General features: G+C 39.1%; 2 protein-coding genes across 3 annotated transcripts; both read right to left on the bottom strand.

Moving 5' to 3' along the window:
* Positions 1 to 222: 222 nt before the first annotated feature.
* gjb3 (gap junction protein beta 3) lies at positions 223 to 2,998 on the bottom strand. The gene is made up of 2 exons (XM_044143343.1): positions 2,759 to 2,998; positions 223 to 2,108 (listed from the first exon to the last, which is right to left on the bottom strand). The coding sequence occupies exon 2, from the start codon at positions 2,036 to 2,038 to the stop codon at positions 1,094 to 1,096; it is 945 nt and encodes a 314-aa protein (XP_043999278.1). The 5' UTR covers positions 2,039 to 2,108; positions 2,759 to 2,998; the 3' UTR covers positions 223 to 1,093.
* A 6,593-nt stretch (positions 2,999 to 9,591) lies between these two features.
* Positions 9,592 to 11,540, bottom strand: gjb10 (gap junction protein beta 10). Of its 2 annotated transcripts, none has more exons than XM_044143340.1 (2): positions 11,400 to 11,540; positions 9,592 to 11,064 (listed from the first exon to the last, which is right to left on the bottom strand). In XM_044143340.1, exon 2 carries the CDS (start codon positions 10,938 to 10,940, stop codon positions 10,152 to 10,154), a length of 789 nt encoding a protein of 262 aa, XP_043999275.1. In that variant the 5' UTR covers positions 10,941 to 11,064; positions 11,400 to 11,540; the 3' UTR covers positions 9,592 to 10,151. The 2 variants fall into 2 exon arrangements, with proteins under 2 accessions (XP_043999275.1, XP_043999274.1); XM_044143339.1 differs by having other exon boundaries at positions 9,592 to 11,035; positions 11,400 to 11,534.
* Positions 11,541 to 13,450: the final 1,910 nt, after the last annotated feature.

The following is a 13,450-nucleotide window of genomic DNA, read 5'->3' as shown; positions in this document are numbered from 1 at the left end:
AAACAATTTCATTATGACTCTCAGCTTATTCAGATGCATGTCTGGCACAAATTTATGCCGATGTCAGGATTCATCATAAAGCATGACCAGCTCCTTAGATGAAGATAGTCAGGATCCACATGCAGAATTAAAATCTATATTTTTAGCATGTTTTCTCTTAAAGTAGTTGCTTGTATCTTATAATGAATCTCAATTCAAAAACAGCAAAGACACACATTGTCGTCATACATTTACAATTTATAAAAAGGAAAAATATTAACAGCATCTGCAATTAAGACATTTCCAGGTGAGGTCTAGATTGGACTGTTACAGTTCCACAAGCCGCATCCAGCTCTGTCCAGTTTTCATCCAACATGATTCAGCACTAAAGACAAAATGAAACAGCAGTATTCCCTTGAGGCTGACTTGGATCAACAGTGGTCTTGGATCGGGTGAGATTCTGCACAAGCATGTCAAAACACTAGGAGTCAAAGCAGCAAAAACCTGACAGAAAGAGCAAGGATTTTAAAAACATGAAATGCAAAACAAATGCATTTGATTTTGTCTGTGAGAATAAAAAGTTCATCTCTGGACACCTTTTATACAAGTTCTGAAGCATCTGCATTTCTATGATGAAAGGTGTCCTTTTCTTCACTGGAGTTACATGAAATCATGAAGCTAAAACCATAATCTGAGTGTAAATTAAATTGTAAAAATACCTTTTTAGTGCTAAACTGTAGATTACGACATCAGTTTCTGACACACCACTGGCACGGAGGGTGAATACTTCGTCCAGGTGTGTCTTAGCTTCTTTTGTGACACTTCTTTCCCTCCCTCCCCATTCCAAAACTACTCAAAAGTAAAGCTGATAAAATCTTCACTGGCTTATTTTAAAAAGTAGAACTGAAATGGCAGAGATATTTATAGTATTCAAAAAGGACAGCCACATCTCACCCACAAATCAGACTTGAATTTAACAGTTGACTTGTAAATATTGTGGACGTTGACTTGGAGACCGAAGTTCAAACAATTCCTCCAGAGTTTTAGATGCAGACACAAAGTCACAATGAATCCAGTATCAATGACGCAGGTCTGAAACATTCTGTAATTTGGCTCACGAGTCTGCAATTTTTTTTTTAAGGTTTGTAACCTGGAATCCAGCCAAAGCAGTTCTCAGCTCTTGAGCTGTGGCCTGACTTCCATCATGACATAGGGTCAAGTTGGGAGCAGAGGCCCGTATCTTTGGATCTGACCCGAGTACATCCAGCCGGTGTGATTTGTAGACATTCTTGAAGGATGGAGGTCTATCATCCATATCTCTCTTTGGCATAGCCACGTTGTAGTTGAGGAAATTGTCGTTGGTGTAGTCGGCATGATGCACAATGTTGCGATTGTGCCTTTTGCACTTGTTTATGGCCCGTGCAATTCTCTTGGAGATGAGATAGATGATCTCGCATATGTTCAGGACGATACAGAGTGCTGAAGCTCCAACCATGAAGTAGGTGAAGACCTTCTTCTCTGTTGGGTGACCGATGTAGCAATCAACCACGTTGGGACAGGGCATCACCTCGCACTTGACGAGCCTCGGTAGGTAGAAGCTGTTGTAGATGTGGTGAAGGATGTAGAGGAAGGCAATCTCAATGCCTGTTTTTGCAAAAAGACTGATCAGGTAGGTCCACCACAGCCCACCGTGTTTCTTGCCAGTGTTGTTGTATAGCTTGGTGTCATCACCGAATTTGGCCCTGTGCTTTCGCTCGCGGTCATCGCGGTACGCCACATGCATCACCACCATGAACGAAGGGCAGGTGACGAAGATGAGCTGCAGGGCCCATAGGCGGATGTGGGAGATGGGGAAGAAGTGATCGTAGCAGACGTTGGGACAGCCAGGCTGCTTGGTGTTGCAGTCAAAGTCCTTCTGCTCATCCCCCCAAACCCGTTCAGCTGCGACCACGTACACCATCACCCTGAACACAAACACCACCGACAGCCATACCCGTCCAAATGCAGTGGAGTATTTGTTCACTCCACTGAGGAGGGATTGGAAGGTTTTCCAGTCCATTTTGCTGACTTGTAGTCAAATATCTGTTGTCTGAAATTCTTCTCTCTATGGTTAGTGTTTCTCCTGTCACCTGGAAGTGGAAATGTAAAAAAAAAAAAAATGGGTCAGGAACATCATGTTTCCAGAACCAGTGGAGTTTTAGCCAATAGACACTTTTCTAGGGGGATAAATATCAGGACGTCAGTTCAAACCTGATTGGAAATAAAACAAAAAACATCTCCAACTTCTTTAATCATATCAAGAAGGCGTTTGTAAAATCACAGCTCAAACTCCCAACAAAGGACATAAGCTGAAAACTTTTTTTTTTTACACACCCATTAACTATTTGTTCAGTTTTTTTCTTGAGGGCATTTTTAGACAAATAGACACTTTCGAAATGAGGTTCGAGCATGCCTGTCTCCTTTTGCGAATATTTTCACGTTGAAGAGTTGAAGAAAATCTGTTATTGAGTCTCAAAGTGTCTTAAACCTTGATACATTTTTTAAAAAACGGCTTTTACGCACTAACTGTCCGCGCTCTCTGTACATATTTTCGTGGGAAGAATCGCTCTGAGACAGTATTTTTATATTTTAAATCACAGACAATCGGTTACAAACGAGTAGGTCTGCTCAGTGCGGACTGGCAAACCGCGACCTCATGGTTTAATTTCTGTCTGAAACGCGAACATGAACATTGCCAAATCCTTCTAAGACATTTTCAAAATAGTTTTCTTTCACTTACTTTGAGATGTTTAATCCATATCTCACTAAACGAACCACCAGCTTATTTACTTCCCCTTTATTCCGTCTCAGTTCAGCTTCGTGCCGATCTTTTGACGCACAGATTTGGCTACCGTGGACAGATAGGAGCGCAGAGAGGAGAAATCCGGCCGTGGGTGTGGTTAAAAAAAAAATGAAGAAAGGCTGGAACTGCCTTAGATGTTCCTCTCCACCCTCCTTCCCTCCGCCTTTGTGGGCTCCCTTCTCCGTCACTCTGACAGAACTTAACCGTATTTTATATAGTTATTATGAATCTGAAATGGCACTGGTGAGATTCGAGCTACTTGTGTTTAGTGCGAAGTGAACAATTTTACCAAAAGAAACTTAAAAAAAAATCGTGGGTCTCACAACTGAAGTCTTTTTTTTCTCTCTCGTTTCTGCTGAATCTGGGGGAAAAAACAAGCCACTGCCAATAAGAGAGGCTTTTAACAAACCCGCTCTTACCTTTAAAACATCTTGAGCTGAGCTGAACTTTTAATTAAAATTCCACTCTTTTGCCTTTGTCTTCCTTTGTTTTCTTCATTTCTCTGTTTACGTAAATCCTTGTTTCCATCATAAAATTCAGCTGAATGTCTTGTACTGAAAAAAACACGTTGCATGAGTGTAATACTACATTGCTTCAACTTTTGTCTTAGTGGATGTCAAAGAATCACTCAGCCCACGAGTTAGGAGAAAAATCCATATGAATTTTACTCACAGTATGCAAAATCCAATCTGGTTGCTTAGTAAGATCTATAATAGATATTAATAATCTTAGCTCAGATTTTGTTGAAGTTCACAACACATCTAGGACACTATGAGTCCCACATTCCACCCAGAGTTGTCCAGTTGGAATCTTATACAGACCGTTCACATCAGACAATTGCTGTATGTAAGCTACAGACAGTGTTACCTGGATTTTTAGCCACATTCTTACACATAAGTGTTCCCTGGGCTGGAACTACTTCTGGTGGCTAGTTTCCAGTTTCCAGTCAGCTCCTGGGTTCAAATTTAGATCTGGGAATTATATAAATTTAAACTTTAACCTTGTTTTAGCTTCAAGTTCCAAAGCCAGTGTGATCTGCTGATTGAAATGTTAAGTGAACAGGCTGCCACTTGCAATGCAAACCAAAAAAATGCATTTATCTAGATGTGTTATTTCCGAACACTGTAGCAACATGTTGACTAGAACATAGTGTGCAATACTGTGTGTATGTGAGAGAGACCCTGTGCTGTTGAAGTAAAAATCATCAAAACTCCAAAATAAAGCTGTTTTCTTTTTCATATATAGATGGACATATTGGATTTTGAGCTCAGGTGAGGAACATGTGACTTTTCTTCTTCAGATTTAAACTCTTGGGGGTTCTTTTTCTGTTTAGTTATCTCTCTCCTCAGGCTCAGTCAAAATCCTCTTTCTCAGTTAATATATTCACTTAAATTTGCCAAGAGTGGAGGAATTTTTTGACAGGCTGTCATCTAGCTGTGAAGATGGTCCTGAACAGGATAAAACCTACACAGGAAATTAACGGGGGCAATACTGTCTACATCTGTAACAATTACTTATGGCTTAGAAGTCTTTAGCTATGTTCTGATTCCAAAAAGTAGTGGGATAAAATAGATGTTGGCTTAAAAATGTGGTACAATGTATTTCTATCCCTTGTGTTCTTTCAAAACACAGAAGCAACACCTCTGCTGAAGGAAATTAATTTGTACTGTGTGTGACTGATTTAACGATGTAGAAATCTTAATAGGTGCAAAGTTGTATTCTCATTTTTATTCAGTTGTCAGTAGGTTTGCAAACAGGGCAGTCATATAGAACTTTGAGGTTAGAGTGATGAGAAACCTCTGACTTTTTGAAACACATTATATAGCTAAATTAAACACAAAGTCATGTTTTAATGCCTTAATTTCTGTTAATTATGCTGATTTTATTTTGACAGTTAACATTACAATAGAATATATGTCTAGAAACAGGATTGTCTCCTTGTCTGAACGAGCAAGAGACACACCTTAACATGAATGCATATTTTTGTTGTGCACATCCTTTTGACTTGTACATATTTGTTTCTTAGGGGATGTCTAACATAGAGATTTGCTGTGGGTTTAAAAAAGCAAAACACTTTTTACATGCTCTTTTATGGAGATTTATATCATAATACAATTCAAAAAGTAGCATTGTGTAGTGTAGCAATGTTTTAACTTTACTCTGCTCAAATAACAGCCCAGCCATTCACCTCCTCCGAAAGGGTCTCAGTATCATTCACCTTCTGAAATTATGTAAGGTGTAGCTTTTGTGTCTTTTCTTTAGTCTGTGTGCTAAAATCCCTGGGCTGTGCCAGAGCAAGCTAGCTCTTGCAAATCTGTTCCTGCTCAGAACAATAACATTCTCTATCTACATAGCAGAGGATTAATAAAACGTATTTTCATTTAGTTCCAAAGTCAGTGTTGAAAAATTTAGGCAATGTGTTCAAGGAACAGAAAAAGAAAGTCTTAGTTTCTAAGAAGTCAGTTCTCAAAAGGAACAAACAAAGAAAAATGAGGAACAAGGAAAGTGTGGCGTGGCATGTGATCATAATTTTTTATGAAAGTAGTAAACTCTTCCATGTTGGAAATGGAGAATGAACTGGTAGATTGTTAGGACAAAGCTTCTCGATATTGTTTATTTTAATGGCTGTTGCGCAGGGTTAAACGCGACTTTCTTGGAAAGTCATGTTTTCCACAGCTGCTTCAACATCAAAATTTTTCTTTTTATACCCTGAAATATTCGAAATTCTTCCTAAAAGTGAGTAGAGCTCTAAAAAGTTGAAATTAAGGTAGCTTGTCTGAGAGATTGGCGATTCTTAGCAACTTCTTTACATTACTGTAGAAAGATCATATCCTTCATAACTCCTGTTTTTAGAGTTGATTAGTTCAAAACAGTGTTTAGACTATTTTTTATCCCAGAAGGACAGATCAACCAGTTTCCAACTTGACAGACTCGTGAATCAGGGGAACACCCATTGTGAAACTTCAAGGTGTGAAGAACCAGAATGTCAGTGCCTCTTTTTTTTTTTTTTTTACTCTTTTTAGAATTGTTTTATAATAATCTGGATTTTTGATGCAATCTAATCTCTTAGAGGAAGAGATTAATTTTTGTTTTATTGTCTGTTCTGTATGGGGAAAATATCTTTTAGCAATCGTTTCATCAGCAATTACAAGTTAACTTGATATCCCAAACAAAGGTCACAAACTATGATACTCCCAGTGTCTTTCTTCGGAGATAAGAAAAAAACTAAAGGATTTCACTGATCTCTACTTTCCACTCCACATTTTTACAATGAAGTTCTTTGTTTTATATCCAGACAATAGAACCAGATCTATGTGTACCCCGCCTCTCAACCAAAACTTGGGTGAGAGTTTTGGGTGTGCTTTGGGTATGTGCATGCAAACAACTGCATGCATGCACATACCCAAGAGCAAATCAGAGCCCAAATGACCAGTCAGATTTTTTAGGATATGAAAAGAAGCTGCTCACTGAAATAAAACCCCACAGACCTGTGGAAAACATGCTAACTACATGCGGAAAGACCCCAGGCTGGGATTTCATATCCTGTTTTTCCTCATTGACTAGACACCACATTTATTTAGACTTTATCACTTTCATTGAAGCAAAAATAGTATTTTTTTTTCTCAAATTGTATGTACAGTATTTTATATCTTATTTGTGTGTTTTCTTACATGTTAATGTCACCTAGTTCCACAGCTGCTTCAACATCTGCGTTTTTATCTTTTTACTAGACAATAATCCCTTTCAGACTGGGAGGAGGGGTGGCAAGAATTTTTCTAGACTCTAAGTGAAGAACTGGTTCCAGTCTGAATGGAACACACCCTAAAACATTTATAGTGTGACTCAACCTCTGCCAGCGACAAGTCCCAACAAGACGGATACAACAGACTGAAAGGCACAACTTTCAACTGCTGGCTCTGAAAAAGGAAGGAAGCCAAGAAATTGTGTGAGAAGGTCTTTCCACAAGACCCTAGAGGTTCCCATTGCCAGTGGGAGGGCAGGATTGTTTACAGAGACACAGTCCAAATATCTGGATAAACAAGATAATGGCCAAAGGCAATCACATGTGTAACATCGTAGCAACTTTGAGCTGCTACTATGTAAATGAAGAACAAAATCTTGAAGGAAGTTTTCCAATATGTCCTGTGAAAGGTTTCACTCAGGGAACACTATTTATTTACTGACTTACATAAACAGAAATATCAGTCATAAAAAGTTTTTTTGATGCATTTAGGCATCTAGAAAATGACTTGCTGAAGTTTAAAACAAGAATCAGACAGTGCGAACCATTGTGAAAGGTTTTGGTGCCTGAGTATTTCAGAAACTGCTAACATGTTGTGATGCTAAAGGACACCCATGACTTGTGCTGAAAAAGAAAAGTTTGGGGAGACTGGTTTGACAAGATAGGAAGGAAACCATTGCTGAAGTAGCTACCTCCTTCAACAATGCTCTCATGTCGGAGTCTAACAGTTCAATGAAAGAGAGGCAGGGTGTATCGTGCCTCTCTTTCCATCACAGGATAAAACAGAACAAACAAACATACTCTCACACGTAAAAACATTTTAGGATGGTTGATGAATTTAACATATATTGTTTTTGGAAACAACCTAGACAGAATATGGGAAGAACATTAAAACTAAGTTGAGAAAGTCCCCAACTGCCATCAAAAACCAGGATGTTCTGATTGCAAGAAAGTCTTGCATGCAGCCTAGGCATCGTGTCATAAAGCACAATGAGTTGAGTGGCCATTAGAGTCTCCAGATCTCAATCCAACAGACCATCTGTGGGATGTGGTGGAACTGTAGATGTGCAGCTGACAAATATGAAGCAACTCTGAGTTGCTACTGTGTCAAGAAGGACCAAAATCATGAAGGAAGTTTTCCAATACCTTCCTTGAATTAATGGTATGAATTATCAAGCCACTGTGATGGAAAAATTGGCTCAAAACTGAGCATCTGTCTTGAAACTCTGGAAAAAAAAAATCAAAATTTTTCTTTTTATACCCTGAAATATTCGAAATTCTTCCTAAAAGTGAGTAGAGCTCTAAAAAGTTGAAATTAAGGTAGCTTGTCTGAGAGATTGGCGATTCTTAGCAACTTCTTTACATTACTGTAGAAAGATCATATCCTTCATAACTCCTGTTTTTAGAGTTGATTAGTTCAAAACAGTGTTTAGACTATTTTTTATCCCAGAAGGACAGATCAACCAGTTTCCAACTTGACAGACTCGTGAATCAGGGGAACACCCATTGTGAAACTTCAAGGTGTGAAGAACCAGAATGTCAGTGCCTCTTTTTTTTTTTTTTTACTCTTTTTAGAATTGTTTTATAATAATCTGGATTTTTGATGCAATCTAATCTCTTAGAGGAAGAGATTAATTTTTGTTTTATTGTCTGTTCTGTATGGGGAAAATATCTTTTAGCAATCGTTTCATCAGCAATTACAAGTTAACTTGATATCCCAAACAAAGGTCACAAACTATGATACTCCCAGTGTCTTTCTTCGGAGATAAGAAAAAAACTAAAGGATTTCACTGATCTCTACTTTCCACTCCACATTTTTACAATGAAGTTCTTTGTTTTATATCCAGACAATAGAACCAGATCTATGTGTACCCCGCCTCTCAACCAAAACTTGGGTGAGAGTTTTGGGTGTGCTTTGGGTATGTGCATGCAAACAACTGCATGCATGCACATACCCAAGAGCAAATCAGAGCCCAAATGACCAGTCAGATTTTTTAGGATATGAAAAGAAGCTGCTCACTGAAATAAAACCCCACAGACCTGTGGAAAACATGCTAACTACATGCGGAAAGACCCCAGGCTGGGATTTCATATCCTGTTTTTCCTCATTGACTAGACACCACATTTATTTAGACTTTATCACTTTCATTGAAGCAAAAATAGTATTTTTTTTTCTCAAATTGTATGTACAGTATTTTATATCTTATTTGTGTGTTTTCTTACATGTTAATGTCACCTAGTGTAGACTGAGTTCATCTTCTTTAACAAGTAAATGCATCTACCCAAGAAAGCCTTTGTTCATGTCTTAAATATCTTCTTTTGAAGGTTCAAATGTCAATCTTCCATCTATCTGCTAATACCCTTTAGAAATTACAAAATTGCTGAAGACTGTGTTGGTTGGATGATTGCCTTAAAAACCCTTCATATGTTTCCAGTGAACTACTGATGCCTGCAGTTTATCCAGTCCTTATTTGCAGAGCTCCGTTTGGCTGGTTTACTTTTGTATATACCACTCTGTCACTGGTGACTGTGCCAAGGTAGATGTAAACAGCTGCATTTCAAAACCTTAGCAAGGCAAAAAGGAGAGAGTTGCAAATCCCTCTTAATTCTGACTACATCACTGCTTTGCCACGTTGCAGAGAAACTACAGTAATCAACCGTATAAAACTGCAATACAGCAAAAAGGCAATGTAAACATGGATTCCTCTATTGGGTGGAGTCACTCGTCAGAGGAGATGAATCAAATCACGGAGTGGGTGCCAATCTACCCAAACAATGAAAGCGTTGCTCCATGGCAACAGGATAATCAGACTGGGTGGAAGGCTTTTTACCGAACAAATAAAAAAGTAAGAATAAGACAGGAAGGAAGGCTGAGATCTTTGCTCAGCCACAAGTTTGTGCAGAGTCAACAAATCCTTTTCTGTAGAGAGGGTGGATGGTTTACAGTTCTCTTAAACACATTCCCCTTTCTTCCACCCGTCATGTAAGTTTTTTTTTGTTTGTTTTTTTTTGTAATGAGAAAGAAGCCTTTTAAAACATAAAATAACATTTATTACAAAATATTAACACATATGCAGTGAGGTCGAATGTAAAATAGCCACATCCTGATTAGCTGTATTTATGAAAACCACATTCTTGCCCCCAGCATAAACACAGGAAAGCACAACAACACTAACAAAAACAAGTAACATCAGGCTCTGAGGGAATGGGGAAGACTCTCAGCAGGCTGAACATTTGAGGTTGGGCTTAAGCACGGGGAAATTCTGACACAGAGGAACCACATGTGCTGGTAAAACTAGCCAAACCGAGGAGTGACTCATGCTTTTCGTCCCAAGCCTAAATCAGACAAAGCAACTTATGAGATTTTTGTTTCTCCTTCTTTAAAACAGCAGTAGAGCTTTTTCAGTTAAAAAACATTATATTTGTCAACAGTATGACACACATAATCTGATCCAGAAATTCAATCTCTGTACAAAAATTCAGTCTTTGAGATACTTTATACCAACAAGTCTTTTCAGGCAGCAAGGAGTCCCAGCTTTGCTTCCTCTCCGTCTTTGTGCTCTTTCAGAAAGTCTTTGCTCTCGTGTCTCACGATACAGCTGTGCTGTATGAGGGTGCAGGCGTTTCGGGTGTTTTTTTCCCTGTATGTTTCATAGCGTTCAATTCCATCAGACTGGATCTGCTGGACAGCGTGTTGGTCATGCGATTTGAGTGATGATTCCCAGTGACACACTCGTGGAGGCGTTTTCCCACCAGGTAGATGACCTCGAAGATGGAGAGCAGAACGCAGACCAGGCTGGTGGCCACCATGAAGACGGTGAAGATTTTCTTCTCGGTAGGCCGAGAGATGAAGCAGTCCACTGTGTTGGGACACGGGTCCTGTGTGCACTTGATCAGAGAGGGGAAGTCGTACCCCTCGTAGATATGGTAGAGAAGGTAGACGAAGGTCACATCCACCCCTATTTTGAAAAGCAACGTGAGGACGTAGGTCCACCACAGACCTCCGCGTTTCTTCCCAGTGTTCAGGTAAAGTCGGCCGCTGTTTTCGCCATGCTTTTCCCTGTGCTTTTTCTCCCGATCTTCCCTGTAGGCTACATGCATCACCACCAGGAGCGAGGGGCAGGTGACGAAGATGAGCTGCAGGGCCCACAGCCTGATATGGGACACTGGGAAGAAGTAGTCGAAGCAGACATTGTGGCATCCTGGCTGAGCCGTGTTGCAACTGAAGTCTTTCTGCTCATCTCCCCACACCTTCTCAGCCGCCACCACAAACACCATGACCCTGAAGAGGAACACAATGGACAGCCACACTCTACCAAAGGCTGTGGAGTACTTGTTCACCCCACTGAGCAAGCCTTGGAGGAATGCCCAGTTCATGATGGAGTTTGTTCACAGACTGTCTCTTCCTGCTGATCGGAGGCAGACGAAAGGCTTTCGTCAGGGTTTAAATGTCACAGATAGATCTCAGGTATCTGAAACAGCCAAAATCTGAAGTCAATCACTGAGAAAGCAACAAAAACAAAGAAATGTCAGTAACTTTGTGTTCTGGTAGTTTAGTTTAAACAGTATTTAATCCGTCCAAAGATCGCTAAAATACACATTGTTCTTATTTATTTAGATCTCATTTACATGAGCGTCCATTTCATTCTTACAGTGTTGTAACTCTTGCTAAGTCCAGCCTATTACTTTCCATAGCCTGCAATAAAGACTTCCAAGTTTGTACATTCCGTGCGTAATTGCGCGCTGACACGAGTTCCCACATGAAACACATTAAAACAGCTTTCATATCACAGTCTAATCTAATATGTTCGCTCGTATCTGTCAGAAGTTACTCACAGTTTAAAGCTCAAAAACAGTCGCGGTGCTTCAGAGTCGCAGCAGAGCAGCAGTCCGTGGATCAACAACCCCGACGAGAATCTCGGCAGATTCACTCCCCGGGACTGGAACGGAGCAGAAAGTTGGGGTGGAGCTTCTAGACTGGTATGTAACTTCCCACCGCGCTGACCTGTTCAGGTGTGGCTCCGCAAAACAACGCTTGTTCGACCAATTAAAGATGTTCCTTTAACAGAGTCTAGAGTCTTACGTAAAACACGATCCAAACAAGCTCTCCAAAGTTAGCAGTTGCTTTTCATATAAAGATATGCAGATTTAACAATGTTTTGTTTTTTTTACTTTTTAAAAAACATGAAAAAGAAAAAACCTTTCCAAAAATATTTATAAGGCGACTCAACTGATTAAAATATTATCAATAAATTGATTTACTGAAATATTTCAGTTATAAATATTAAAGTTTTATTTCTGTCATCTTGGAAAAACAAAACACCAAACTTTACCAAAAGAGAAAATATTAAATAATACAAATGAAAGCAATTTTTATACATAAATGTAAATGTTTAATTAGTATTGACACTGATAGGCAAGCTACAAAAAGTCAATGCTAGAGAAAGTTGGTCAGAATGTTGTATCAAAGCACATTACAGGAAGGTTTAGTGGAAGGAAGAAGTGTTGTAGAAAAGGTTAAAACCATTGCATTGACTGAACTGTTGCTTCGTGGTCCAAAGTTGTCACTTAAAATTTAAGTCATTGAAGTGCATTTGATTTAGAAATAAAGGTCACAGAATTTAGAGGACGTGTAGAAAGGCACTGCATTGAAATCCAGCATAAAGGTTCCACAGAGAGACATAATTTGTTTTGATTCAAAGCCAAGTGTCTTAATTTATCAGCCAAACCCAATGCAGGCACTTGATTAACTGACTTTGCAAGCAAACTCTCCTGACTGGGTTTACTAGGGGTGCACCAATTTATCAGTCAGCTAATTTATTGGTGCTGATTTCCTTAATTTTGGGAGAATGGTGATTTTTACATGTGAAGCCCATCTTATCCACCGATGTTATCAACCTCAGCAAAGGTCTAAAAATCAACCACTCTGCTTTTCTTTTCTCCTGTGAGAGAGGTTTGACTGACAAACCGACCAACCAGGTCATGTTTGCACGTTTACAGATAACAAGTCACCCCATTGTTGCCAGTTCAGCAACTTTATTGATATATTAAGCAACTTTTCAGACAAAAAAACTGGCATCGGCCAGAATTGGAATTGGTAAGTTAGGCTTTTTAAAAGATCGGCCAGAAGACTGCCATCGGTGCACCCTAGTGTTTACCTAATACCTAATCAGTGCTACAGCCTTGCAGCTTCTATAATGTGTGATGAAGACCAATTAAGAACTGAATGCATATGGTTTCTAGTACATTTCTTAATTAAAAGTAAATTTCTTTTTTGTGTGTGATATTTTTTAGCACAACAAACTGATTTTTTGTCGAAATTAGCAGAAATAAACACTTGAAATATATCCACTAGTGTGTGATCACCATCTAATGAGTTTGGCTTTTTGAATTCAATTTCTGAAACAAAGGACCTTTTCCATGACATTTGACCTTTTTAAATGTACCCATTTCAGTTCATCAGTTTGCATCTGAATAGCTCTGATTGTCATGTCAACATAATCTCAAAACTCAGCGTTAAAGAATGTTGTAAGGGTGCTTCTAGGCTATGCTGGTTTTTATTTTCTTGGAAAGTACAATCTCTGCCGGGTCCAGTTCACAATCCCAGTGGTATTATTCAGGCAAGATCATTCATTAAAAGTGGACCAGACTTCACTCCTTGTTGGTTCAATTATTACTTTTACACTGAGCAAAATTACAACTATGTAATAGGGAACTTTCCAGATCAAATTCTGATGTGTACGTACAGTTGTACGTTAATAGAGTTAAAAGAAACGGACTGAGGACATAGCTTTGAGGGATCCCAGTGCAAAATGAAATTAGGAAGAGTCATTATGCTGAATCTCTCCAGCATGAAATTCAGAATCCAGAGACAGGCAGCATTATTC

This window comes from Gambusia affinis, linkage group LG16 (assembly GCF_019740435.1).
Source record: "Gambusia affinis linkage group LG16, SWU_Gaff_1.0, whole genome shotgun sequence".
Lineage (NCBI taxonomy): Eukaryota > Metazoa > Chordata > Actinopteri > Cyprinodontiformes > Poeciliidae > Gambusia > Gambusia affinis.
The sequence above is the reverse complement of the archived record's forward strand: the minus strand, read 5'-3'. Positions and strand labels throughout refer to the sequence as shown.